The 26,131-nt window shown below is 48.5% G+C and overlaps 1 protein-coding gene across 1 annotated transcript in view; it reads left to right on the top strand.

Annotated features, from left to right (window-relative positions):
* Positions 1 to 26,131, top strand: part of TDRD9 (tudor domain containing 9) — an 87,972-nt gene that overhangs the window by 7,941 nt on the left and 53,900 nt on the right. Inside the window, exons 3-7 of the mRNA XM_032839586.1 lie at positions 836 to 1,057; positions 2,366 to 2,488; positions 5,612 to 5,692; positions 8,506 to 8,670; positions 20,330 to 20,433. Coding sequence (XP_032695477.1) covers positions 2,411 to 2,488; positions 5,612 to 5,692; positions 8,506 to 8,670; positions 20,330 to 20,433 — 428 coding nt within the window. The 5' untranslated portion in view covers positions 836 to 1,057; positions 2,366 to 2,410. The remainder of the gene's footprint in view (positions 1 to 835; positions 1,058 to 2,365; positions 2,489 to 5,611; positions 5,693 to 8,505; positions 8,671 to 20,329; positions 20,434 to 26,131) is intronic.

Raw genomic sequence — 26,131 nt, 5'->3', positions numbered from 1 at the left:
CAGTGAAATTTTAAGACCAAAGCCTGGCTGGCTCCGTGGGTTAAGCCTCTGCCTTCGGCTCGGGTCACGGTCCCAGGGTCCTGGGATCGAGCCCTGAGTCAGGCTCCCTGCTCAGTGGGGAGTCTAGTTCTGCCTCTGCCCATCCCCCCAGCTTGGGCTTGCTTGCTGCTCTCTCTGAAAAATAAATGAAATCTTTAAAAAGTTTTTTTTTAAACCACCTGAGGGTAATAACAGCAGTGCTTTCATGTTTCTCAGGAGAATTACGTAAGATTCATTACACAATTTACAAATAATAGACCTTTAGACTTAGCAAGACCTATAGAAATCCTTGAGTGTGTTTTCAATCTTTTTAAAGCATTTATTTATTTATTAGAGAGAGAGAGTTCGCCAACACAAGCAGGGGGAGGGGAGAGGGAGAAGCAGACTCCCGCTGAGCCGGGAGCCCGATCGATGCTGGGCTCGATCCCTGCACCCCGGGATCATGACCTGAGCTCAAGGCAGCCGCTCAAGCGACTGAGCCAGCCAGGTGCCCAGGTGTTTTCATTTTCAGCTGGAGACGTGGAGGCCGGAGCGCTGTGGCTGACCTGCCTGGCTTGCTGGCCTGTGGACAGTTCCCGTGCTCAGTGGTCTGATTGGTTTCCACAGCAGCAGCCGTTTGGTGGCCTTCTTGCTCTTATCTGTGATATCTAGATGGTTAGATAACGATTTAACTTTCAAAGATGAAAGGAAGAATAATGCTGAACATCCTCTGAAGACAAACTTCTGTCTTATAGGCAATAGTGTATGTCATCGTTAATTTTGTGGCAACCTCAAAAGGATTTTTTTTAAATTCTAGGTTATTTCTCTGATAGAGAGTAATTCTGTGGTGATTATACATGGTGCCACGGGCAGTGGGAAAAGTACTCAGCTCCCGCAGTACGTCCTGGACCATTACACTCAGCGCTCCGCCTACTGCAACATTGTCGTGACGCAGCCTCGCAAGATCGGGGCCAGCAGTATCGCCAGGTGGATCAGTAAAGAGCGAGCCTGGACGCTGGGCGGGCTGGTGGGCTATCAGGTGAGACTGAGCAAGCCGTCTGCCTCCTTGTGAATTTTTTATTCCATATAAGTTGATGATAGGGTGTCATCATTTTCTCCTGGAAATGGAAATGAAACCAATTATCTAAAGAGCAGAACTGTGGTGTAAGTAAAAAAAATAGTGAAGCTGAATCTTTTAGCCACTTTCCTTTAAATATTGTATCTATTCATTTCAAAGAGAGTGAGAGGGAGTGGGCGTGAGCGAGTGCACGTGCGAATGGGGGGAGAGTAGAGGGAGGGGGACGAGCAGACTCTGTGCTGAGCGTGAAGCTGGACGACGTGGCTGGTTTTCAGGACCTTGAAGATCACGGCCTGAGCTGAAACCGAGAGCTGGACTCTCAGCTGACTGGGCCACCCAGGGGCCCCCAAAAGCAGTGAAACTGAATTTGTTTTTTTTTTTTAAAGATTTTATTTATTTATTTGACAAACAGGTCACAAGTAGGCGGAGAGACAGGCAGAGAGAGAGGGGGAAGCAGGCTCCCCGCTGAGCAGAGAGCCCGATGCGGGACTCGATCCCAGGACCCTGAGACCATGACCTGAGCCGAAGGCAGAGACTTAACCCTCTGAGCCCCCGAGGTGCCCTGTAACTGAATTTCTTGATAATAACTTAAGTTTCTCAGTTGAGCAAGAAAGAAGTGAGAATTCTCAGACTCATGGCTTTTGTAATTTTTCTTTGAATATAGATGTCTTCATATGCTGTTGTCTTTTTTTTTTAAGATTTATTTATTTATTTATTTATTTGAGAGACAGAGATCACAAGTAGGCAGGGAGGCAGGCAGAGGGAGAGAGGGGAAAGCAGGCTCCCCGCTGAGCAGAGAGCTCGACGTGGGGCGTGATCCCAGGACCCCGGGGATCACCACCTGAGCGGAAGGCAGAGGCTTTAACCCACTGAGCCACCCAGGTGCCCCCATACGCTGTTGTCTTAATGTAAAAATGATACAGATGAGATAGGAGTAGAGAAGCCATATTCCGTCACCCCTGAAGAAGAGAAGGAAAACATGAACTTGAGCAGTTTTTGTTTTTGTTTAAAGTAGGTTCCACACCCAGCATGGAGCCTAACGTGGGGCTTGAACTCATGACCCTGAGATCGAGACCTGAGCTTGAGAGTAAGAGTCAGATGCTCAACTGAGCCACCCAGGCACTCCAAGAACAATAGTTTTAAGTTTTGTATTTTTTACTCCTTTTCTTGCTTCTCTCCAGTAATGACTGGATATAGTCTTTTTGGGTAGGTAAATGCAAACCATTTAAACCTGAAAGTTTTCTTTCTCTTTTTCTTCCCTACTTTTAGGTAGGGTTAGAGAAAATAGCAACAGAGGACACAAAGTTAATTTATATGACAACAGGGGTCCTCCTTCAGAAGATTGTTAGCGCTAAGAGTTTGATGGAATTCACCCATGTCTTCATTGATGAAGTAAGTACTTCTTTCACGCCGCTCTGCTGATACTCGTGCTCCCGTTGTAGAAGAGAACATGCCAGGTTACTGTAAACGTGCCCTACTTGTGAAGGGTCATAAAGCGCTGTGGGTCTGTATTTGTCTTATTCTATTCGTGAATGTTGATTTTTTGTTTTGCTCTTAGTTCTAAAGTGTAGGCTTGGAGGTTGGGGACTATGACCACATTCCTTGTTTAGGGTGGCAGACCCCAGCTCCCCGGCCAAATCTGGCACCTGTCTTTGTAAACAAAGTTTCATTGGAACATGTTTTCCTTGCTTGTTTATGGGTGCTGCTGCACTGCGGAGGGAGAGCGTGTGGCTGCGTCAGCCGCCGTGTTCTGCAAAGCTGGGCATCGTCACTGTCTGCCTTTTGCGGGGACAGTCTGCTGACCCCTGGTTTAGAGTGTTAGCCCCATCAGACGTTGCATGTAGGTATTTTGTATGCATCACAGGTATTTTCTGTCTGGTAAAACAAGGAGAATAGTGTCTTTTAACAAAACCAATAAAGTATATACAAGATACTGATATATTCCTTAAAAAAAAAAAAACCCTCACCCAGTAAAGAATCTTTGTGCTAGTCTCACCTTTCTGGGCTTTGCTTAGGATGGGACAGTTAATTGAATTTGTTCATATTTTAAACAAGAGTTTGTTGAGGGGGGAGGATATTCTATTCAGACCATTTTCCTAGGAGTTTTGGAAATGCCTCCACCCCAAATTCTTGAGTTTTAAACTTAATTATGCCTTACGAACCTTTACTTACTTCTTGAGGCGTGAGAAGCATCAGCAAAGAGATGGATTCATGGAAGGTTGAGATGGGGCTGAAGACAGAAGCTGAAATGAAGCCATCCGGGTGGGCGTGGAGGGTCAGGCCTCTCGCCTCTCTGGAAATGTGTGTGACCATTAATAACACTGACGCATACTTCGGGGAGGGAGAGCTGAGTGGGTGCATGTGCTAACTTGTGTACTGTTAGGGTTTTACTATGTTTATTTTTATCAAAGATTCTATTTGAGAGAAGAGAGCGAGGGCGTGCATGAGTGTGGGGGAGGGGCAGAGGCAGAGGGAGAAGCAGGCCCCCCTCAGCAGGGAGCCCAGTGCGGGGCTCCATCGCAGGACCTCTGGATTGTGACCTGAGCCGAAGGCAGGTGCTTAACCCACTGAGCCACCCAGGCGCCCCTAAACGTGGTTTTAAGTTACTAGGGGGTGTTTGGGAGAGTTGGAGGTAGGAAGGTGATCTCTTGTTCTTTGCAAAATAGCATGACATGTAGTACGTTTCAGGACTTTATGATTTTTGAGTGTCTTTGGCTTGGGTAGAGAGCAAACGCAGATTTCATGGTGCGGTGTACTCGAAGGTGGCATGGCCAGGTTCCCAGAAGCGGCCGCTTCCTGAGCCTCCCAGTCCGGGCTCTGCCCAGCAAATGCGCTGCAGGTTCTCCCTGGGCAGTTTGCTCTGGAGCCCTCCTGCTGGCACGTGTGTTTTCTGACCGCCCCGGTGGCGGCTTGTGCGCACATACGTGCGCGGTGCAGACACCCCTAGCCTCCCGTGGCACTGACTTGCTCCTTTCCTGAAGCCGCGTCATCGCAGCTGAACAGCAGTTGGCCGCTTGCGGCAGGGTCTCGCCCTGCAGGGGCCTGGCCCCTCGCAGAGGACTGTTGTCACCGTTACAGCAGCTTCCCGCAGTCCCGTACCCCCGGCACCTGACGGGCGGCTGATAAGTATTTGCTTCAGCCGAGATGGGATTGGCTTGTACTTGAAGTTTTAGGGCGATCAGCGGTGCCGTTCCTGCCGTGGGGGTGACCGAATGTCACAGGAAACCTGAGAGCAGAGGCTGGGGGTAGCCCGGCGGCTGAACACGGGCCGCTGGTGTTTATGACTTCTCAGCTCTTGAGAAACAACGAACTGGCTTTGGGGGAGCAGCTCATTCAGGAAGCGTTTTTCCAGCTCCGGCCTCGTGGGGCCGAGGCCACAAAGCGGGGTGAGTCCCGGGGGCGGTTCCCGCTGCGGCGCGGGGGGCGAGTGGGGTCCTCAGAGCGGGGGAGGAGGCAGCGGGGTGGCCTCGGGGGCCCGGGGAGAGGACGGTGCTTAGAGGCAGCGTGCGGGCGCCACGGGAGCTGAACGTGAGGAGACGGGGCGGGGGCTCCTCACCGACGAGGGCGCGCGTGTCGGGAGCTGCTCCGGAGTGTGGCGGGAGAGCGGCAGGGATCCGTTTTTCTCGGCGTTTCTCGGGTTTGCAGCCGTGGGCGCGAGCGTTCGGTGCTTTCCCGCGGCTGTTGTGTGCTTGTTGCGTTTTCTCCGTCCTCCCCGGCCTCCGCCTTCAGAGGCCTCGAGGAAGGGCGGGCCTGGCGCTGCGCGGGGAGCGGCCGCCTCAGGCGCGGTGGCTCAGCGCTCCGCTGGGCGGCGGGACGGCCCGAATAGAGTCTTGTGTCCCTGAGGCCGGGCGGGATCCCGGCTAAGTGACCAAGCCACGGGCTCTGGCGGAGAACCGGCCGCACAGGGCCGCGCTTTGCTGCCCGCTGCTCCTGGGGCGGCCGAGCGGGGCCGGGGGGTCCCTGGGGCCTCGGGGGCTCTGCTTCGAGGCGCCCCTGATGGAGCGGATGCAGCTGCTTTCCCTGAGCGGCGGAGCTTTGGGGACCCACCCAGGGGTGACCCCCTTGACGCCGGTTCGCTTTCCCCGCTTTTGGCGGACGGGACCGTTCAGGGCCCCGGGGTGGCCGGGGCGGGGGGGCCGTGGTTCTCTGTGCGGGTGTGGGGGCGGGTGAGCGTGTTAGAGTGACCGGGGCGGGACCGGCACTGAAGGGCCAGGCCCAGGGTGCGAGACGTTTCTCTGCCAGCAGGGCCCCAGAGAGAAGCTGGGGGACAGGGTGGGGGGCGGGCGGACTGGGACCCACACACCTCTTCTGTGTCCTCCCGTTGGTGGCCCGTGTTCCTGGCGTCCTCTCACCGGGGAGCATCAGTCCCAAGGAATTGTGTTTGGTGGAGGGAGCGGGTTTGTGCCCAGGCTCCGGGCGCGCCATGGAAACCACGACCCGCCTTCGCTCCCCTTCGCTGGGCCGTCCCGCGCGTGTGGCTTCACGTGGGGGGCGCCCCACTTTTGTGTTTTGTAGGTCCACGAGCGAACCGAAGAAATGGATTTCCTGCTGTTGGTAGTCCGCAAACTTTTAAGAACAAATTCTCGTTTTGTGAAGGTAAATTTGATTTTATGAGTAACAGAAATATGTGGGGTTGAGGTTTACTATTTAGCTGTATTTCTCTTTATTTTTATAGGAAGAATTGAAAGCAGTGACTCTTAAAATTTGTTGTCATGTTTGTGTCTCCATGTCTTGCTAGGAAGCCGGCTCAGGGGCGTTTTCTTTCTTTTCTTTTTTTTTTTTTTTTAAAGATTTTATTTATTTATTTATTTCTCAGAGAAAGAGGGAGAACACAAGCAGGCAGAGCAGCAGGCAGAGGCAGGAGCAGGCTCCCTGCTGAGCAAGGAGCCTGAGGCGGGACTCGATCCCAGGACCCTGGGATCATGACCTGAGCCGAAGGCAGCAGCTTAACCCACTGAGCCACCCAGGCGCCCCACAGGGCCATTTTCTTAGGATGGGAGTATGGAGCGCTTTTCGGTCGTTATGTTGCATCCAGTTCTGATGTTCTCTCCCGGCAGGAAATGATGTGCGAGCGGCTGACCGCGATGAAGGGCTGCGCGTGGCAGTGCTTGTGTGGAAAGTGACCGCGGTGTGAAGGCGTGTGACCACGTCTGCGCTCTGCTCTGCACACAGCACGGGCACGGGAAGCCTGAGCAAGGTTGTGGGCGCCGCCGTCCTGCAGACTCTAGGTCTTGAGCTAAATGAGTCGGTGTGGTGTGAGCTTTGTTTGCGTCTTACGTGAGCTAAGAGGAGCGAGGTGTGACCCGGACCAAGATAAGGAGCGCTTATGACAGTTGTGCGTTGTGGACCCAGGCCATCCCTGTATGTGGGGACAGGTTCCCGAAGGGCAGCCGTGGCTGGGGGGTGGCGTCATCGTGTAAAGGCGGTGACAGCGTTTGCTGCTGTTGGAGAGCAAGCTGCTTCTGCTGGGTCGTCTCTGCCTTTGCCGAGGGAGCGCTGCTTCTCCTTGGCCCGCCCCCAGGATGGGCCGCTGGCCGCTCCCCCCGTGGGCGCTGAAGGAATGGAACCTGACATTTGCACAGGATTGTCTTACTGCTCAAGGAGATTGTAAAAACGAAGCAGGAATTGGGCTGTCTTATTCCTTTTTGGACTCTTTTTTTTTTTTTAAAGATTTTATTTATTTATTTGACAGAGAGAGAGCTCACAAGTAGACAGAGAGGCAGGCAGAGAGACAGGAGGGGAAGCAGGCTCCCTGCTGAGCAGAGAGCCTGATGCGGGGCTCGATCCCAGGACCCTGAGATCATGACCCGAGCCGAAGGCAGAGGCTTTAACCCACTGAGCCACCCAGGCACCCCTCCTTTTTGGACTCTTAAAAGATGGCATTAAAGATTATTGAACAAATTGGGGCCTTTTTTGGTTGTCATCTGAAGACTTTTCCTTTCTACTTTTAGATATTAATTATATTCTTTTAAAGTTTTCAGTAGGAAAGAGAACGAAGAGTACTAGTGGATTTGAAAAGCCTGCCACAGTGCGGAGACTCGCGGTCAGGAATTTGGTACCCATCATATAAATCGTAGGAAACTGTTGGTTTCAATATTTTCTTGATTTATTAAGAAACATGAAGCAGAATATTTTCTGGGCCTAGAAATTAGAAGTCAAGTTCTAGATTGCATTGTTCCACGTTTATTGAAATGTTCAAAAATTCCTTTTGTATTACTTTTTACAAAGGGAGCTGCTGTCAGATACTTAGTTCAGGATTGTGAGCAGATGGGCCTGAAGGTCTCCCCTTCTGCCACACAGACCCATCGAGGTTCCTGGCTCTGTGCTGTCCCCAAAGCTGCTGACCAGGCTCAGCCCAGTCCCACCCGGGACCAGCAAGTGTCTTGGGCTGCCATGTTGTCTCTCAGAGGAGAGGCTCGTGGCAGTGTGGACTCTTGGTTGCCCTGAGCAGTCCGATTTTGCCTGATGTCCTCACGCCGCCTTAGCGGAACCAAGGTCCTCACGTCATTAGCCTCACCGTGCACCGGTGGACAGTGCAGAGATTACCTGTGCCTCGGAGTGCCGTGGGGGCCACTCTTACAGCCGAGTGGCTCCTCTGAGCCTTTCTTGCAACATCAGGCATCTCTTTTTAAAGCAAATTCTGGTTAATATGCTTTTTACCCTTTCGACCTAATGTCAAAGGAGAAAACAGGCATGGCTTGTGTGCCCACTAACTGCTGATAGCGCTTGTAGAAAGTCGCTACTTTTCTGCTGAGATGTGCGGGAGATCCTGCTTGCCAGGACCAGGTGGGCAGTCAGCAGCCGGCGGAGCTGTGTTTACCTCTGGTGAGCATTTCTGAGGATGGCGGGTGGTGGACGTCCTTCATGGAGCCCCCGCCTGGTCTAGGGCACGTGTGATGTCCTGTGGGGGCTGCTCCTGGTCTTCACGGCTGAGTTTCTTAAAGGCGCTGTCTGCTACTGGCTTTCTGGCAAAACCAGCACCTGTGGTGAGCGGCCAAACCTCTGTGTCCTGCTCACGTCTGGTCTGGTTCCTCTTGGCTTAGAAGTAGGGTTTTCTGACTCCGGGTCTGCCTTTGCTGCTCTGCTCCCTCACTTTGCTGTAACACCTCATCTAGTAATGTTCCCTGTTTTACTTTTGTTTTCTGTTAGTTTCCTTTTATATACGTGGGCATAATTTAGCTTTATTGGACATATAGTTTCTCACTTGATAAAATTATTTAAGGTCATAAATAATTGCAGTAATAAAAGGCAGAGCGTCCGAGCGGTCTTCCAAGTGTAGTCATTCGTGTTACACTAGAGAGGAATCCGTGTGTTCTGCTAAGGTTTTGAGACAAGCTTGGCATTGTGACGGTCTTTCATTTCAGTTGTTACTGTGATGACTTTATTTAACAGTTTCTCTTATTCTGTAGGTAATCCTGATGTCGGCCACCATCAATTGTAAGGAGTTTGCGGACTACTTTGCTGTTCCCGTTCAGAACAACCTGAGCCCCGCATATGTATTTGAAGTGGAAGGAAAGCCCCATTCAATCGAAGAGTATTACCTCGATGATTTGGGGCACGCGCATCGCGGCAGGGTGTGCTGGACTGCATCGTTTCTTTTACAGTGAAGGGAATCTTGTGTTTGGTCAAACCTGCGTTCATCAGCTGTGGTCGTCACGACCGTAGCCAAGCTTGAGTCCGAGCTGGGAGATGCTGGGCAGGGGCCGGGGGGTGGACACTGGAGAAGAATAAGTGGAAGGAACCTCCCGCCTTTCTTGTAAACTGTGAGCGTGTAAACACTCACATTGTATATTCTGGTGAGAGTAATTGCACTGGCTTTCCACTTTGTTGATGAAAAATGTCAGATTTTGGTCATCTACAGAGCTGTAGATTGAGTTGGGGGTGAGAAGTAATTGTATTTCAAATTTTATTTTGATTGAACTTTTTTTTTTTAATTTTTAAATGATTATGTATTTGCGCGAGACAGCAGAGTGGACGAGAGAGGACAGCACGTGTGGAGCGGGGAGCTGCGGTGGCAGAGGGAGGAGCAGGCTCCTTTCTGAGCAGGAAGGCCGGTCCCGGGACCCCGGGATCATGACCTGGGCAAAGGCAGCCGCTTGAGGGACTGAGCCCCCCCAGGCGCCCCTCAGCTGCTTCTTTTAATACAAAATTCACTACCGTGGCCTGGAAGAGGGGCGTGTGGTTGCAGGGAGGAGCCCGGCCGCGTGTTCCCATGAACCGCTGCAGCTGGGTCTGCGTGACTTTCACGGGGGCAAGATGTTCACAGGATTTGAAAATCAGAAAGTATGAGCAGGTGTGAACTGTCTCCTCCTGGCTGCTGTCCTCTGCCCAGCTTCCCTGCCCGCGACAGGAAACCTGTTACTGATTTCTTAGGAAACGATAAAAAAAAACAACAAAAAAAAAAACCACCCCAAAATCAATAGGCACACCTGTGCGAGCCCACGCGAACGTGCTGCTTCCCTGCACGGAAAGGGCGGGCTCCTTCCGCAGGCGCCTGCGATCTCGCTCAGCTTTTCACGTCTTTCTTGTCCGTGTGTAGTTTCTTCATTCTCTTTCTAGAGCTGTGTTCTTTCCAGTGCATAGGCCCTTCTCTATCTCACTCGTTTCTGGTGTTTCTGGGCTTTCTTTTTTTTTTTTTAAAGATTGACTTATTGATTTATTTAGAGAGGGGGCAGGGGCAGCAGGAGACGGAGCCAACTCCTCTCTGAGGGCAGAGCTGGGTGCAGGGCTCCATCCCAGGACCTGGGGATCCCGACCTGTGCTGAAACCGAGTCTGCCCCTTGACCGACTGAGCCGCCCGGGGGGCCCTTGGACTTGTCTTACTAGCGACAGTGCTGCGGGAGAACAGCTCTGCGCATGCGTCAGTGTAGCTTAGAGGCCAGGCTCTCGTAGCCTCAGGGGCCCTGGTGACATTTTAGGCCACTTCTGTGTGGTGTGTGATGGGGGTGCCCTGTGCATGTGGGATGCTTAGCGGCACTTCTGGCTTCGACCCACTAGAAGCAAGCAGGCCCCCCCACTGTGACAACCAAAAACGTTTGCAGACCATCCCTGGGGAGTAAGCCGCCCACATGGAAGACCCCTGTGTAGGTGAGGCCTTCCTAGAAGATCAGTTCCCAGAGGTGGCATTGCTGGGTCGGCTGGTTTGGGCATCTGTAATTCCCACGGGTGGGCTGGACTGGCCCATGGAAGAGTGTGACCTTCGTTACAGACACTTGTGGTGCAGACGTGGGCTGTAGCTGGACCGCAGCTGAGTCGGCTAACTGGGCTCCACCTAACGTAAGAAGACGCAGCTTGTCAAATCTGATTGCGTCGGAGGAGGCTGGTGGTGGGCACGAGCATGTCGCACGTCTTGTTTTTCCAGCTTTCTAAAGGACCTGCTTCAAAAACCAGGAGAGTCAAAAGAATTTTAGAACGAACGCCTCCATACCTGTCACCGGGCTTCTATGGGCCACGTTTAGTTCGTAGCATTGAAAACCGGTCAGAGTGAAGAAACTGTTACATTGCTATAACTGAACTTGTATTTATTTAGATTTTAATGGTTTTCCCCCAGTTTCCTATTTCTGTCCTAGGGTCGCACATCGCTAAGACTTGTCATGTGTCCTTAGGCTCCTCTGGGCTGACGGTTTCTCAGATGTTTCTTATTTTTGAGGACCTTGTAGTATTTAGGAGTTCTACTTAGGTTTTCGTAGGACACCCGCTATGAGAAATTTATTTTTATTTTTACTTTTTTAAAGATTTTATTTATTTACTGACACACAGAGACCGAGGACATGTGCAGAGAGGCAGGCAGAGAGAGGGAGGAAGCAGGCTCCCCACTGAGCAGAGAGCCCAATGCAGGGCTCGATCCCAGGACCCTGAGATCATGACCTGAGCCAAAGGCAGAGGCTTTAACCCACTGAGCCACCAAGGTGCCCCCGCTATGAGAATTTTTCTGATGTTTTTCTCAAGAGTGCACTTGGGGCTGTGTGTCCACAGAGGAAGCCCCCAAGGGCGAGGTCTGGTATTGTCACGCCATGACCACCGCATGGGTCATCCCCAGTGATGCTGGCCTTGACCTTCTGGCCAAGGAGGTATTTGCCAGGCTTCTCCCCTGTAACGCCACTGCCCCTTTGCTTCTCGTGTGTGTGTGTGTGTGTGCGCGCGCATACCGTGTACATGTGTGGTTTGTTTCTTTGCTCTTTGCCTGTCACCCTGGTGAGATGTAAGGAGGGACATGTTCTTTTCTTTGCTCTTTGGGAACAAGGTGCTAAGCGCAGCCCATATTCAGGGTGGAGGGGAGAGGGCACTGATTTGTCATATTTAAAAATTGTCATTTTCTTAGTTTTGTTTTTTTTTTTTGCATTTTCTGACCCATTTTGGCATGTGAGAATAGCAGTGGTTTGCAAGTCTCTCTTCAATTGTCCGCTAAGTGTCAGAATCACTTAGATGATTACTCCGGGATGTGCAGAGAAGCTGGGTTAGGCCTGAGCATTTGCCCTCTGAGTCTACACGATGTGGACGGCCAGGGCCGCTCACCAGCCAGTGGCTTGTGTTCCACAGGCTGGAAAACACTGGGTCTTAGCATTCTATACCAAATAGCGCGGTGCTTATAGGTGCTCAGTAAATATTTCTATGAATGGAAACTTAAGACCTAACTAGATATTAACTTTAAGCCTTACTGAAGTTGTGTTTTGTATAGATTCTGCTGGATGGTTTTTGAGGTCAGAGGACTTTGGTTATAATTCTCATTTTATTGTTACTCTTGCCATCATATTACCTGGGTGTACTATCTAATGTCACTAGGAGAAGCACCCAGGCTTTCACCTTCCTGCCTTCTTAGGGACCTTTTCTGATTCACTGTTTCCCCCTCCTTACTTTACCCTAACTAGCTCCTTCTCTCCTGTCCCTTTTTTGTCCCCATTTATTTATTTAAAACATTTTTTTTAAAAATTTAAATTCAGTTAATTAATATATGCTGTATTATTAGTTTCAGAGATAGAGATCAGTGATTCATCAATCTTGTGTAATGCCCAGTACTCACTATATCACGGGCCCTCCTTAATGTCCATCACCCAGTTACCCCATCCCTCCACCGTCTTCCCCTCCAGCAGCCCTCGGTTTATTTCTTGTGATTAAGAGTTTTTATGGTTTGTCTCCTCCCTGATTTTGACTTGTTTTATTTTTTTCCTCTCTCCTATGCTCCTCTGTTTTGTTTCTTAAATTCCACATATGAGTGGAATCATATAATAATTGTCTTTCTCTGATTGACTTATTTCATTTAGCACAATACCCTGTGGTTCCATCCACATTATTGCACATGGCAAGATACCGGTTTTCGATGACTGCGTAATATTCTGTTGTGTGTGTGTGTCCCACATTATCTTTTCTGTTCATCTGTTGATGGACATCTGGGCTCTTTCCATAGTTTGGACGTTGCTGCTATAGATAGTCAGGAGCACATGCTCCTTCGGATCACAACAATTGTTTCTTTGGGGTAAATACCCACTAGTGCAATTGCTGGGTCATAGGGTAGCTCTATTTTCAACTCTTTGAGGAACTTCCATGCTGTTTTCCAGAGTGGCTGCAACAGCTTGCATTCCCACCAGTGGTATAGGAGGTTCCCCTTTCTCTGCATCCTCGCCAGCCTCTGTTGTTTCCTGACTTGTTAATTTTAGCCACTCTGACTGGTGTGAGGTGGCATCTCAGTGTGGTTTTGATTTGTATTTCCCTGATGCCGAGTGATGTTGAGCATTTTTTCCATGTGTCTGTTGGCCATCTGGATGTCTTCTTTGCAGAAATGTCTGTTCAGGGACACCTGGGTGGCTCAGTCGGTTAAGCCACTGCCTTTGGCTCAGGTCGTGATCCCAGGATCCTGGGTTTGAGTCCCGCATCAGGCTCCTTGCTCAGCGGGGAGCGTGCTTCTCACTCTGCCTGCTTTTGCACGCACTCTCTCGCTCACGCGCTCTCTCTCTCTGACAAATAAATAAAATCTTAAAAAAAAATAATTCGTGTCTTCTGCCCATTTCTTGATTGGATTATGTGTTCTTTGGGTGTTGAGTTTGATAAGTTCTTTATAGATTTTGGATACTAGCCCTTTATCTGATATGTCATTTGCAAATTCTTCTCCCATTCTGTCACTTGTCTTTCGGTTTTGTTAACTGTTTCCTTTGCTGTGCAAAAGATTTTGATCTTGATGAAGTCCCAGTAGTTCATTTTTGCCTTTGCCTTGCCTTTGGAGACATGTCTAGGAAGAAGTTGCTGCAGCCAAGGTCAAGGGGGTTGCTGCCTGTGTTCTCCTCTAGGACATTGATGGGTTCCTGTCTCACATTGAGGTGTTTCATCCATTTTGAGTGTATTTTTGCATGTGGTGTAAGGGAGCAGTCTAGTTTTATTCTTCTGCATGCGGCTGTCCAGTTTTCCCAATACCATTTGTTGAAGAGACTGTTTTCTGTTGGACATTCTTTCCTGCTTTGTTGAAGATCAGTTGACCATAGAGTTGGTCTGTTTCTGGGGTCTGTTGTGTCCTGTTGATCACTGTGTCTGTTTTTGTGCCAGTACCATACTGTCTTGATGATTACAATGAGAAAAGCTTCCACTTTCCGCACAGATGACAAGATGGAAAAACTCACCTCAAAAAAAGAGAACAAGAGGCAGTACAGACTGCCAGGGACCTAGTCAGTATGAATATAAGTAAGATGTCGGAACTAGAGTTCAGAATAACGGTTATGAAGATACTGCCTGGGAATGAAAAAAGCATAGAAGACACTAGAGAATCACTTTCTGGAGAAGTAAAAGAACCAAAATCTAATCAAGTCGAAATCAGTCTACTAATGAGACGCAGTAGAAAATGGAGGCTCTAACTGCTAGGATAAATGAGGCAGAAGAGAGAATTAGTGATATAGAAGGCAAAATGATGGGAATAAAGAAGCTGAGAAAAAGAGATAACTACTGGATCATGAGGGGAGAATTTGAGAGATAAGTGATACCATAAAGTGAAAAAATATTAGAATAATTCGGATCCCAGAAGAGGAGGAAAGAGGGGCAGAAGGTACATTGGAGCAAATTATAGTGGAGAACTTCCCTAATCTGGGGAAGGAGACGGGCATCCAACTCCAGGAGGCACAAGAGAACCCCCCCCCTCAAAATCAATGAAGATGGGTCAACACCTTGATGTATGATCATGAAACTTGTAAATCTCAGAGACAAAGAGAAAGTCGCCAAAGTAGCTTGGGACAGGAGGCCTGTAGCGTACAATGGTAGAAATATAGATTGGCAGCAGACCTATCCACAGAGACCTGGCAGGCCAGAAAGGACTGGCAGGATATATTCAGGGTGCTAAGTGAGAAAAATGTGCAGCCGAGAATACTTGATCCACCTAAGCTCTCATTCAAAATAAGAGAAATGATAAAGCTTCCAGGACAAACTAAAAGAATTTGTGATCAGTAAACCAGCCATATAAGAAATTTTAAAAGTGACCCTTTAAGCAAAGAGAAAGTCCAAAAGTAACAGACCAGAAAGGAACAGAGACAATATACAGTAACAATCAACTTATAGGTAATACAGTGGCACTAAATTCATATATTTCAGTAGTTACTCTGAATGTGAATGGGCTAAATGCCCCAATCAAAAGACATTTTTATCCATCAGAATGGGTAAAAAAGCAAGACCCATCCATGTGCTGTCTGCAGGAGACTCATTTTAGACCCAGAGACCCCTCCAGATTTAAAGTGAGGAGGTGGAAAACGATTTACCATGCTAATGGACATCAGAAGAAAGCTGGAATGGCAATCCTTATATCAAAGACTGTAATCAGAGATAAAGAAGGAGTCTATATCATAATTAAAGGGTCTGTTCAACAGAAAGATCTAACAGTTGTAAATATGCCACTAACGTGGGAGCAGCCAACTATATAAACCAATTAATAACAAAATTAAAGGAACACATTGATAATAATACAATAGTCGGGGACTTTAACACCCCCCCTCACTGAAACGGACTGATCATCTAAGCAGATGATCAATAAGGAAACAAGGGCTTTGAATGACACACTGGACCCGATGGACATCACAGTTCATTCAGAGCATTTCATCCTAAAGCAGCAGAATACACACTCTTCTCTAGCGCACATGGAATGTTCTCCAAGATTGATAACATCTTGCTCCACAAATCGGGTCTCAACTGGTACCAAAAGATTGGGATCATTCCGTGCATGTTTATAGATGACAGTGCTTTGAAACTGGAGCTCAGTCACAAGGGGAAATTTGGAAAGAACTACATGGAGGCTAAAGAGTGAGTGGGTTCGCCAGGAAATGGAAGAATTGAAAAAGCTCATGGAAATGAGAACACAGTGTTTCAAAACCTTTGGGATGCGGCAAAGACAGTCGTAAGAGGGAAGTATATAGCAATACAAGCTTTTTTTAAGAAGCAAGAAAGATCTCAAATACACAACCTAACCCTCTACCTAAAGGAGCTGGGGCTAGAAGAGCAAATAAAGCCTAAACACAGCAGGAGAAGAGAATTAAGATCAGAGCAGAAACCAATGACATCGAAACCAAAAGCCCAGAACAGAGCAGTGAAACTAGGAATTGGTTCTTTGAAAGAATTAATAAGATTGATAAACTCCTGGCCACACTTATCAAAAAGAAAAGAGAAAGGGCGCCTGGGTGGCTCTGTTGGTTAATTGACTGCCTTTGGCTCAGGTCATGATCCCAGAGTCCTGGGACCGAGTCCTGCACTGGGCTCCCAGCTCTACGCGGAATCTTTTTCTCCCTCTGACTGTCCTCCGTCTCATGCTTTCTGTCTCTCAAATAAATAAAATCTTTAAAAAGATGTAGAAAAGAGAAAGGACCCAAATAAATTCATGAATGAAAGAGGAGAGCTCACAACTTAACACCAAAGAAATACAATTGTAAGAACATATTAGGAGCAACTGTACACATGCAAATCTGACAATCTGGAAGAAATGGATGCATTCCTAGAGACCTATAAACTACCACAAATGAACCAGGAAGAAATAGAAAACCTGAACAGACCCATAACCAGCAAGGAAATTGAAGCAGTCATCAAAAATCTCCCAAAAACAACATCCCTGGGCCAGATGCCTTCCCAGGGGAATTCTATCAAACATTTAAAGAATAATTAATACCTATTCTTCTGAAGCTGTTTCAAAAAACAGAAATGGAAGGGAAATGAGGCCAGCAGTACCTTGATCCCCAAACCAGAGACCCCACCAGAAAGGAGAATTAACAGACGAATATCCTTGATGAATATGGATGCACAAATTCTCACCAAGATACTAGCCAATGGGATCCAAGAATGCATTAGAAGGATGATTCACCACGACCAAGTGGGATTTATTCCTGGGCTGCCGGGGTGGTTCAGTACACACATACATTAATAAAAGAAAGGACAAGAATCTTATGATCCTCTCAGTAGATGCTGAAAAAGCACTTGACAAAAGCACAGCATCCTTTCTTGATTATAACTCTTCACAGTGTAGGGATAAAGGGAACATACCTCAATATCCTAAAAGTCATGTTTGAAAAGCCCACAGTGAATACCATTCTCAGTGGGGAAAAACCGAGCTCTTCCCTAAGGTCGGGAACACGACAGGGATGCCTGCTCTCACCACTGTTTGTTCGAATAGTGCTGGAGGTCCCAGCTGCAGAAATCAGACAACAAAAAGAAATAGAAGGTGTCTGAATTGGCAAAGAAGTCAAACTGTCACTGACATGATACTCTGTGGAAAACCCAAAAGACTCCACCCCAGTATTGTAACTCCTACAGGAATTGAGCAAAGTGGCAAGATAGAAAATCAATGCACAGAATCTGTTGCATTTCTGTGCACCAACAATGATAGAGAAGGAAGAGAAGCGAGGGAGTCGATCCCATTTACAGTTGCATCCAGAACCATCAGAGACCTGGGGATAAACCTGACCAAAGAGGCAAAGATCTGTACTCAGGAAACTGTAGAACACTCGTGAAGGAAATTGAGGAAGACACAAATGGAAGAACGTTCCATGCTCATGGGTTGGAAGAACAAATATTGTTAAAGTGTCGAGGCTACCTAGGGCAGACTACACAAATTCAGTACAGTTCCTGTCAAAATGCCATCGGCTTTTTTCACAGAGCTGGAGCAAATAATCCTAACATTGTATGGAACCAGAAGAGATCCCAAATAGCCAGAGGAATGTTGAAAAAGAAAAAGCAGGTGGCACCCCAACCCCACCTCAAGCTATGTTACAAAGCTGGGATCATCTTGTCCTCATTTCAACAGAACTAAGTGTCTTTCATCTTAAAAAGTTCCCTCTTTAGTCCCATGTTTTTCACAGCTTCTGCCAAACTTTGTCAAAGCGTCAGGGTTTTCTCTGGCTCACGTTCATTGTGGTCTGGCCCCCAGGGCCCCTGCTCTGAGGTGGCATCTGCCAGAACCACTAGGGACCTTCGTTAAGTCAGGAGCCCGCAGCCCTGAACTGTAACACTCAGCACGGTTGGCCACGTTGACTTTCTCGGAAGCCATCCCTCCCCCGAGGCCAGCGGTGCCCTTCTCTGGTCCTGCTGTTGCCGACTCTGACTTGCCTCTTCAACGACGCTCGCGTCCTTTTTATTATTTGTTTTCAACTGTTTTTGTTTGTTTTTTTTTTTAGCGAACCCTCCCCACCCTTGGCAGAGTACAGAAAAGGTAGTTGCGCACTCTGGTGAGGCTGTGGCGGGGCCTCCGTGACCCGCAGAGCGCGGCCCAGCCCGCGGCTCCCCGCGTGGGGTTTGGAACCACGCTGCTCCGGCCTGTGCCCCGTGGCCGGGCCTCCTGGTCCCCGGGCTGCCGTGATCGTGGGAGGGGCTGCGGGGAGGCAGGTGGAAATGCGCTTCTTGCTCCGTCTGGGCACCTGGCTGCCTTGGCCATTGGTCCCCACCACCCGCATGCCCATCCTCACCCGCCTCCTGGGACGAGCTGACTGCCCGGGCACGGCTGGCCTGCTCGGTGGCAGCAGAAGTATGGGGCAGCAGCACGGGCTCTGCCTCTTTCTGTTGACAGGGTCCTCTGCCGGGGAGGAATGAGTGTCCCCAGTTCCACCTGCGGGAATCAAAGGGCTTTCCTGCACATTTCTGTCCCTGCTCCCCCACGTGGCCTTTGCCAGAGCTTCCCGTCTGACCAGCTGCCCGGCAGTCTGACCGCCGCACGGTGCCGTCCAGGAAAGCAGTGGCCTTGGCTGTCGTGTGCCTCTGACTCCTGCGTGTGGAGGGGGCCGGATTCCACCATGGATAGGTCGGCCCTGACCTACCTACTTGTATTTCCTTTGTTGCCTGTGGGAAGCCAGCTTGGAGAATGTGTGGCTGTTTGGTATCTTAGCGTGGAGTGTAAGCAGTGTTCTTTGGGCTTGGATTCTAGAACTCTGTGAATGCTTTTGAACCGACGGCACATCTTTTCTGTGATTTGTGTGTAGGAAAACCGTTCTAGATGGATCTGAATGCCACGTTGGAATTTATGAAAATTGTACTTTTCTCTATTTCTGTTTTGTACAGTTTTGTTACAGTTATTGTTTGGATAAAGTAGAAAATGATTTCAGGTAAAGGTTGGACAAGAACAGATTTATTAGGCACGCTTCTTCACAATTACTGATTAAATAAAACTTTGTCATACGTACATTAATAGGATTGTAATAATAATGAAAAGTAGTTTATTGCTATTTGACTTAATTTACTCTAAAAATTGGGGAAGAAAGTTTGCAGTTGTGGCTAAGGAGATTTCTGATGTGTCCTCCACAAAGTCAGATACAACACCTTGAACATAGCACTTGATAAGTACAATGGTTAAATTAAGAATCCTTCTCACTCTCGGTGCAGGAAATCCAGTGCGGCTACGGGTTGATTCTGTGCGAACGCGGCCGTGTTGGCCGTTGTAGAGAGATTCTTCTGTGGCGGTGGCCTCGGTCCCACGAAGCCCACGGCTCAGGCCCTCGGGGCCCGCTCCTCTGGGGGTTTGCAGCTGTGGCTGAGCCCAGCATTGTGCGGAGGTGCCTGGAGGGTGGTTTTCAATTAGGCGGGCTCACTTGGGGTTTGTTTTAATACACAGTATGGAAAGAGCCGAGATGCCCCTCTATAGGTGAATGGGTAAAGAAGATTGTGGTGTATTTACGCAGTGGACTGCTGCTCAGCCGTCAGAAGGACTCCTTACTGTTTCTGTCAATGTGGGTGGAACTAGAGGGTGTTATGCCGAGGGAAATAAGTCTGTCAGAGAAAGACAGTTATATGATTTCTCTGACATGCAGAATTTAAGAAACAAAACAGGATCACGGGGAAGAGAGGGAAAATAAGATGAAATCAGGGAGACCTACCATAAGAGACTCCTTTTTATTTTTTTAAAAATACTGTATTTATTTATTTGACAGAGATCACAAGTAGGGAGACAGGCAGAGAGAGAGAGAGAGGGGGAAGCAGGCTCCCTACTGAGCAGCGAGCCTGATGCGGGGCTCGATCCCAGTTCCCTGGGATCATGACCTGAGCCGAAGGCAGAGGCTTAACCTACTGAGTCACCCAGGTTCCCTCATAAGAGACTCTTAATCAGAGGAAACAAACTGAGGGTTGCTGGAGGGGAGGTGGGTGGGGGGGAGAGGGTAACAGGGTGATGGGTATTAAGGAGGGCACGTGATGTAATGAGCACTGGGTGTTCTAGGAGACCGATGAATCACTAAATGCTCTCTGAAACCGGTAACAATGTATGTTAATTAATTGAACCTACATTAAAACAAAACATAAATGAAAGTAGTCCAGTGACCCTCTAACCTTTGGCAGCTAGATGGCGTGGTTATATTCTGACCGTACATTGGCAGAGGTATGTGGGCTCTTACCTGTCCCTGGTCCTTGTGATTGGGATGGTGTTGACAGCTCGGGCTTGTTGACAGGGGACGTGCGCTGCTGCCGGGATCAGAAACTCTGGGTTCCGTGCACGCTTAGAAGCGCAGCTTGCTCCGTCTGCACACCGGCCTTCCCGACAGATATTTCAGTTGTGTGTTTGGCCCTGACTCCATCCTTGCTCCAGTGCCAAGGTCAGGGACGTCCTAGCAGGTACTGAGGCTGTGGGAGCCTTGAGGAGAGCCCGACGCCAGCAGTGTCACATCTTGGCTGCAGTATGTTCTTTTCCCTGGGGTATTTGTTCCCGTGTCACTGCTAGACTACAGGGAGTCGCCCTTGCGGCCCCCAGGTCCCCTTGCAGTCCTGGTCTGGTATTTCAGCCTTTCCCTTTTCTGTGTTTAGCTTCCTCCTCGTGTCCTGGAGGAGCCGGTGATCACTAAGGACATCTACGAAGTCGCTATCTCCCTGATCCAGATGTTCGATAACTTGGACATGAGAGAGAGAGGGTAAGACCCACTGGACGTGGCATGTGCTCGAAGTAGGATCTGTAAAAATGCAGTGATTCGTTTAGATGGCTGCTAGCGCTGTTACAACGGTGAGAGGATGTAGATAACTCTTCCCAGTAGCTGCTGTGTGTATTTTAAAATAATGTTAGTACATTGCGCTTGTTTTTACTGGAAATTTCCACTTAAAGTAGTTAAAACCAAGTACAGTTTTAAGACGGACAGTTTTAAAAGCCAGAAACCACAGCCTGAAGAGAGAGTGGTTTCCAGACGTGCTGAGTCCTGTGACTCCTAGTCTGAGGCAGAATGGAAGGGACCAGGCTGGGAGAAGCCGTTGAGAGCCTTTCTCTGCCGGGGTTCGTGTTTGTTGGGAACATAGGCCCCCGGCAGTGGGCTCCTTGTCGTCCATTCTTCCGCTCTTGCTCAGAGCTGGGCCTTTCAAACCTGGAACATATTTTCCCTTAGGAAGAGCGGCAGGTTGTAAGGGGTGGGTAGAGCCTGTGATGGAAAACGTGAACTGTTTTATGAGCCTTTCTGCGCTCATGTTACTGCAGTTCATAATTCATCTGTCAGAACAGCAGACATGGAGGACGTAGAGTCCCCTCGTCACGACAGCCAGAGAGTGACTGTGGGTAGCTGTGGGTCCTTTTGGCCTGACACCCCGCCATCGCTCCCGAGTCTCTCCTGTGGTCGTTAGTTTCCCGGTGTAAGCACCTGCGGTGTAGAGTTGCTCAAGGTCTTACTGGTGAGTCGGCCGGAATCCAGGCTCTGACCCCTCCTGCCTGCGCGTGGCCGTGTGGTATTTTCGCTGCGTTTCTGCACTCCCCAGTTGTTATTTCTGTATCATCTGTGTTTACAGGGACTCCGTGTCCACCAGTGTATTTACTCGTCACTCTGTCTTGCTTCTCAGACTTTCCGAAGATCGTTTTCATTCTTCCTAAAGCACATCCTTCAAAAGCTTTTTGGAGTCTCTTGGTAGATGTTCTCAGTTTTTATTTTGCTGAAAATGTCTTTATTTCACTTTTTCTCTTGACATAGTTTTGTGTGGTTGTAGAATGTAGGTGGTTCCTTCCTTATTTCTGCTTTTTCTATTTTTTTTCATTTAAGTACCTTTAGTGAGATGTAATTTGCATGAGATGCAACATTTTTATTTTTCCTTCTGCATTTTGATGATGTCTCTGCAGAGTCTGGCCTCTCTCACTGCAGCGAGAAGTCAGCTTTATGGTCCGATCCCTCCTTTTAGGAATCTCCGCCTTTTGGCTCCAGCTGACCTTCAGCAACCCCATTAGTCTTGGGGGACCACTGTCATGACTAACGTGAGCAGGTGGGAGTTACTCATCGTTGCTCTTGCCTGAGATGCGGCGGGCTCGAGGAGTGCGGACATCAGCGTTTCCAATGCTGTCTGGCCGCCTCTCATCCAGCGGTGTGGGCGGTCCCGATGGCCCTGCCGCGTGGCTGGTGGCCTCACGTAGTCGTTTGTTCTTACTCCCTGGGGTTATTCTGTAAAGAGGAATTCCCCTTTCATTACCCGCCTCCTCTCGCTCTCTTTTAATGTCACAATGGACTTGTGGATTCTTTTTTTTCCCTTTTAAGTAGACTTTATTTTTTAGAGTAGTTGTAGGTTCCAGCAATATTGGGGAGAAAATCACACAGAGTTCCCGTGTATGTGCCCTCCCCCTGCCCCACGCTGTCCGCACCTTGCACTGCGGCCGCACCTCTGTGTTAACGGACACGCCATTGTCGCCCGCAGGCCATGGTTTGCTTTAGGGCTCACTGCTAGCGTTGCCCGTTTCGTGGGTTTTGACAAGCGTATGACGATGCCTGGCCAGCATTGTCCCGTGCAGAATGGCTCACTGCCGTCGGATCGCCTGCACCCTGCCTGTCGTCCCACCCGCCCCTGTAACCCAGGACGACCTTTTTTTTTTTTTTCTTGTCCATGACAACCTTCTTAACATCACCGTGGTTCTGCCTTTTTCAGGATGTCCTGTAGTTGGAAATCATACATATGCAGTCTTTTCAGGTCGCCTTTGTTCCCCTGGCGGCACTGACCTTTCCTCCGTGTCTTTTTATGGCTCGATGGCTCCTTGTTGTTAGCGCCAAGCAGCCTTCCTTCATCAGGATGGACCACGGTTTATTTCTCTGCTCACCTACTAAAGGAGATCTTGGTTGTTTCCAAGTTTGGGCAGTTTGAGTAAAGCTGTTGTAAATGTCTGTGTGCAGAGTGTGTGGGGATGTATGTTTTCACTTCCTCTAGGTAAGCACCAGGGAGCACGATTGTTGGATCGTGCCATGCGAGTTGTCTGGTTTGTACAAAGTCACCCAGGCGGGGCGCCGGGGTGGCTCAGTGGGTGAAACGTCTGCCTTCAGCTCAGGTCATGATCCCGGGGTCCTACGATTGAGCCCAAGTGGGACTCCCTGCTCAGCAGGAAGCTTGCTTCTCCCTCTCCTTTTGCCCCTCTGCGTGCTTGTGCGTGCTCTCTTGCTATCTCTCAAGTACATGAAATCTTAGACAAAACAAAACAAACCTTGAATGTCTTCCAGAGCGGCTGTCCCATTCCACCTTCCCCACAGCAAAGGCATGGGAGGCCCTGTTGCTGCACATCCTCACCGGCATCCGGTTTTGCCCGAGCTCTGGATTTTGGCTGCTCCCTATTTTCTGGGCTTGCGGCTGTTGGTTCCGTCAGTGCTGCTGTGAATTCTGACCTTTGCATTATATTGTCCCCTTCTTGGTCTTGCTTAATGCTGGGGGCTCAATTTTACTTTGTCATGTTTTAAGATTACAACCCCTGCTTTTTATTTTTGCCTCTAAAACCTTTGCAATCTCTTTATTTTCATTCTTTTAAAAAATTTATTTATGTATGTATTATTTATTTGAGAGCCCTCAGGCAGGGGAAAGGAGCAGAGGGAGAGAGACTCTGAAGCATGTCTTCCCTGAGCGCAGAGCCCGACGGGGGGCTCGGCTCGAGACTGCGGGATCACGACCCGGATCCAAACGCAGAGCCGGACGCTCGGCTGACGGAGCCGCCCGGGCGCCCCGCACCATAGTCCGTTCTAGAACGTTTGCATCATCTCAGAACGAAACCATGACCCTTTGCTCTCTTTCCTCATCCTTCCCCTCCCCCCCCCCAGCTCACCACTAGTCAACTTCCTATCTCTGTAGGTTTCCCTGTTCTTGACCTTCGTGTGAGTGGGGTCTGGTCTTGGGTGGCTGACTTCTTTAGTGAGTGTAAGTTTTCAAGGTTCGTCCGTGTTGTAGCACACGTCAGTGTTTTACTCCTTTTTTACGGACGTGTAATACTCCATGGGGGGTCTGTACCCCACAGTTTGTTCAGCCACATGTGTGCGGATGGCGAGTTGGGTTGGCTTTCTTCTTTGGCTCTTGTGAATGATGCTGCTGTGAAAGCCACGCGCAGGGACCTGTGTGGACGCGCACTCACTCTTCTTGTGCTGAGTGGAATTGCTGGGTCATACGGTCACTGTGTGACCATTTGATGAAGTGCCAGACTGGTTTCCGGAGCATCCGTATCAGTTTCCGTTCCCGCCAGCACCTTGGGAGGGGCCCGATTCTCCATATCCTGACCTCTCCTGGTCGATGTCTGACCTTTGCTTGAAGCCTTCCTAGTGGGTGTGCGGTGGTGTCACATCGTGGTTTCGATTTACATTTCCCTAATGACTGATGATGTTGCACATCCTTTTTATGAGCTTATTGGCCATGTGTATATCCTCTTTAAAGATACACATATTTATAGAGACATAAGTTCTTTGTCCATCTTTTATTGGATTATCCTTTTATTATTGAATTGTAAGAGATCTTTATATATGCCAGTACAAGCCCTTTACCAGATTCATGATTTGCAAATATTTTCTCACACTCTGTATATTGTGTTTTTATTTCCTTGCTGGTGTCTTTTGAAGCACAAAAAATTTTTAATTTTGGTAAAGTCTGATTTGTCTACGTTTTCTTTTGTTGCTCATACTTCTGGTGACGTAGCTAAGGATCTGTTGCCAAGTTCAGGCTGAGGAAGATTTATCCCCGTGTTTTCTCCTGAGAGCTTTATAGTTTTGGATCTTTTGTTTGGGTCTGAGGTCGTTGAGTTAATTTTCACGTGTGTGTGAGGTGAGAGTCCAGCTTCGTTCTCTAGCATCTGTCCTGTCCGTTTGTCCCAGCACTGCTGGTTACAAGACTCCTCTTTCCCCGTTGCACGGCGTTGGCCCCCTTGTTGGAAATGAGTTGCCCATAGATGTATGGGTTGATTTCTAGACTCTAAATTCTATTTTGTTGATCTATGTAGCTGTCCTTGGGCTAGTACTACACTATCTTGATTACCAATGCTTTGAAGTAATTTTGAAATTAGGAGTACGGATCTTCCTAACTTTTTCTTATTGAGGATTGCTGTGGCTGTACTGAGTCTCTTATAATTCCGTGTGAATTTTAGAATCAGCATCTCCCGTTTCACCAGAGAAGGCAGGACTGTGAAGGAGATTGTAGAGTCTATAGGTCAGTTTGGGGGGAGTATTACCATCTTAACTATTACCATGTTAAGTCTTCCAGTATGGGATGTTTTTCTGTTTCTTTGGATTTTTGAAAATCATTTTTTAAAAAAGATTTTATTTGAGAGAGAGAGAGAGTGAGTGTGTGTGTGTGTGTGAGAGAGAGAGAGAGAGAGACAGAGAGAAAGAGATCACGAGCGGGGCAGGAGGGGGAGAGGGGGAAGCAGGCTCCCCACTGAGCAGGGAGCCCGATGTGGGACTCGATCCCAGGACCCTGGGATCATGACCTGAGTCGAAGGCACACGCTTAACCCACTGAGCCACCCAGGTGCCCTTGAAAATAATTTTTTTTAACTTAGTAATTTAGCTTAGTTCAGTAACTTAGTAATTTTCAAAGTGTAGGTTTTGCAGTTATCTTGTTCACCTTCTTCCTGTGTTTTATTCTTTTCCATGTTGTCAAAATGAAATTATTTTCCTTTCTTTCATTTCTGGATAGTTCATTGCAAGGGTCTAGAAATGACAGCGGAGTTTTGTCTATTGCTCTTCCGTCCTGCAGCCTGCTGAAGTCCTCTCCCAGGGCTCACAGGGTTTCTTGGTGTCTTCTATACACAAGCGCATGTCCTTTATGAACAGAGATCGTCTTATTTCTTTTTTTCCAATCTGGATGCCTGTATTTCTTCCTTTTGCCTGATTGTCCTTGAACCTCCAGCGTGTAGTGCTCAGTAGAAGTGGGGGAGCAGACATCCCCGGTCCTGATCTGAGGGGGAAGATATCCCGTTTCCCTCCGTGAAGTGCAGGGTTTGCTCTGCGCTCTTGCGGGCGACTGTTACCAGGCTGAGGGAGCTCACTTCTGGTTCCAGTTTGGGGACTTTTTAATTTCTAGCTTGATTTTTTTAAACTTTTAATGAAGGAGTATTAGATTTTGTTCAGTGCTTTTACTGTGTCTGTTGAGATAGCGATGTGAATTTTTTTCTTCTGTTGACATAATGTATTAATTGATTTTTAGACGTTAAATCAACTTTGCTTTCTTCTGATAAATGCCACTTGGTCATGGTGTATAATTCTTTCCATGTGCTTCTTGACTTGGTTGGCTAGTTTTTGCTGAGGATTTCTGCATTCGTATTTATAAGAAATCTTCAGAATACGATGATTTTCTTGTGATATCCCTGGTTTTGGTGTCTGAGTAATACTGGCCTCATAAAATAAGTTGG

This window comes from Lontra canadensis, unplaced genomic scaffold (genome assembly GCF_010015895.1).
Source record: "Lontra canadensis isolate GAN:19392208 unplaced genomic scaffold, GSC_riverotter_1.0 scaffold108, whole genome shotgun sequence".
In the NCBI taxonomy this organism is placed as follows: domain Eukaryota; kingdom Metazoa; phylum Chordata; class Mammalia; order Carnivora; family Mustelidae; genus Lontra; species Lontra canadensis.
The sequence above is the reverse complement of the archived record's forward strand: the minus strand, read 5'-3'. Positions and strand labels throughout refer to the sequence as shown.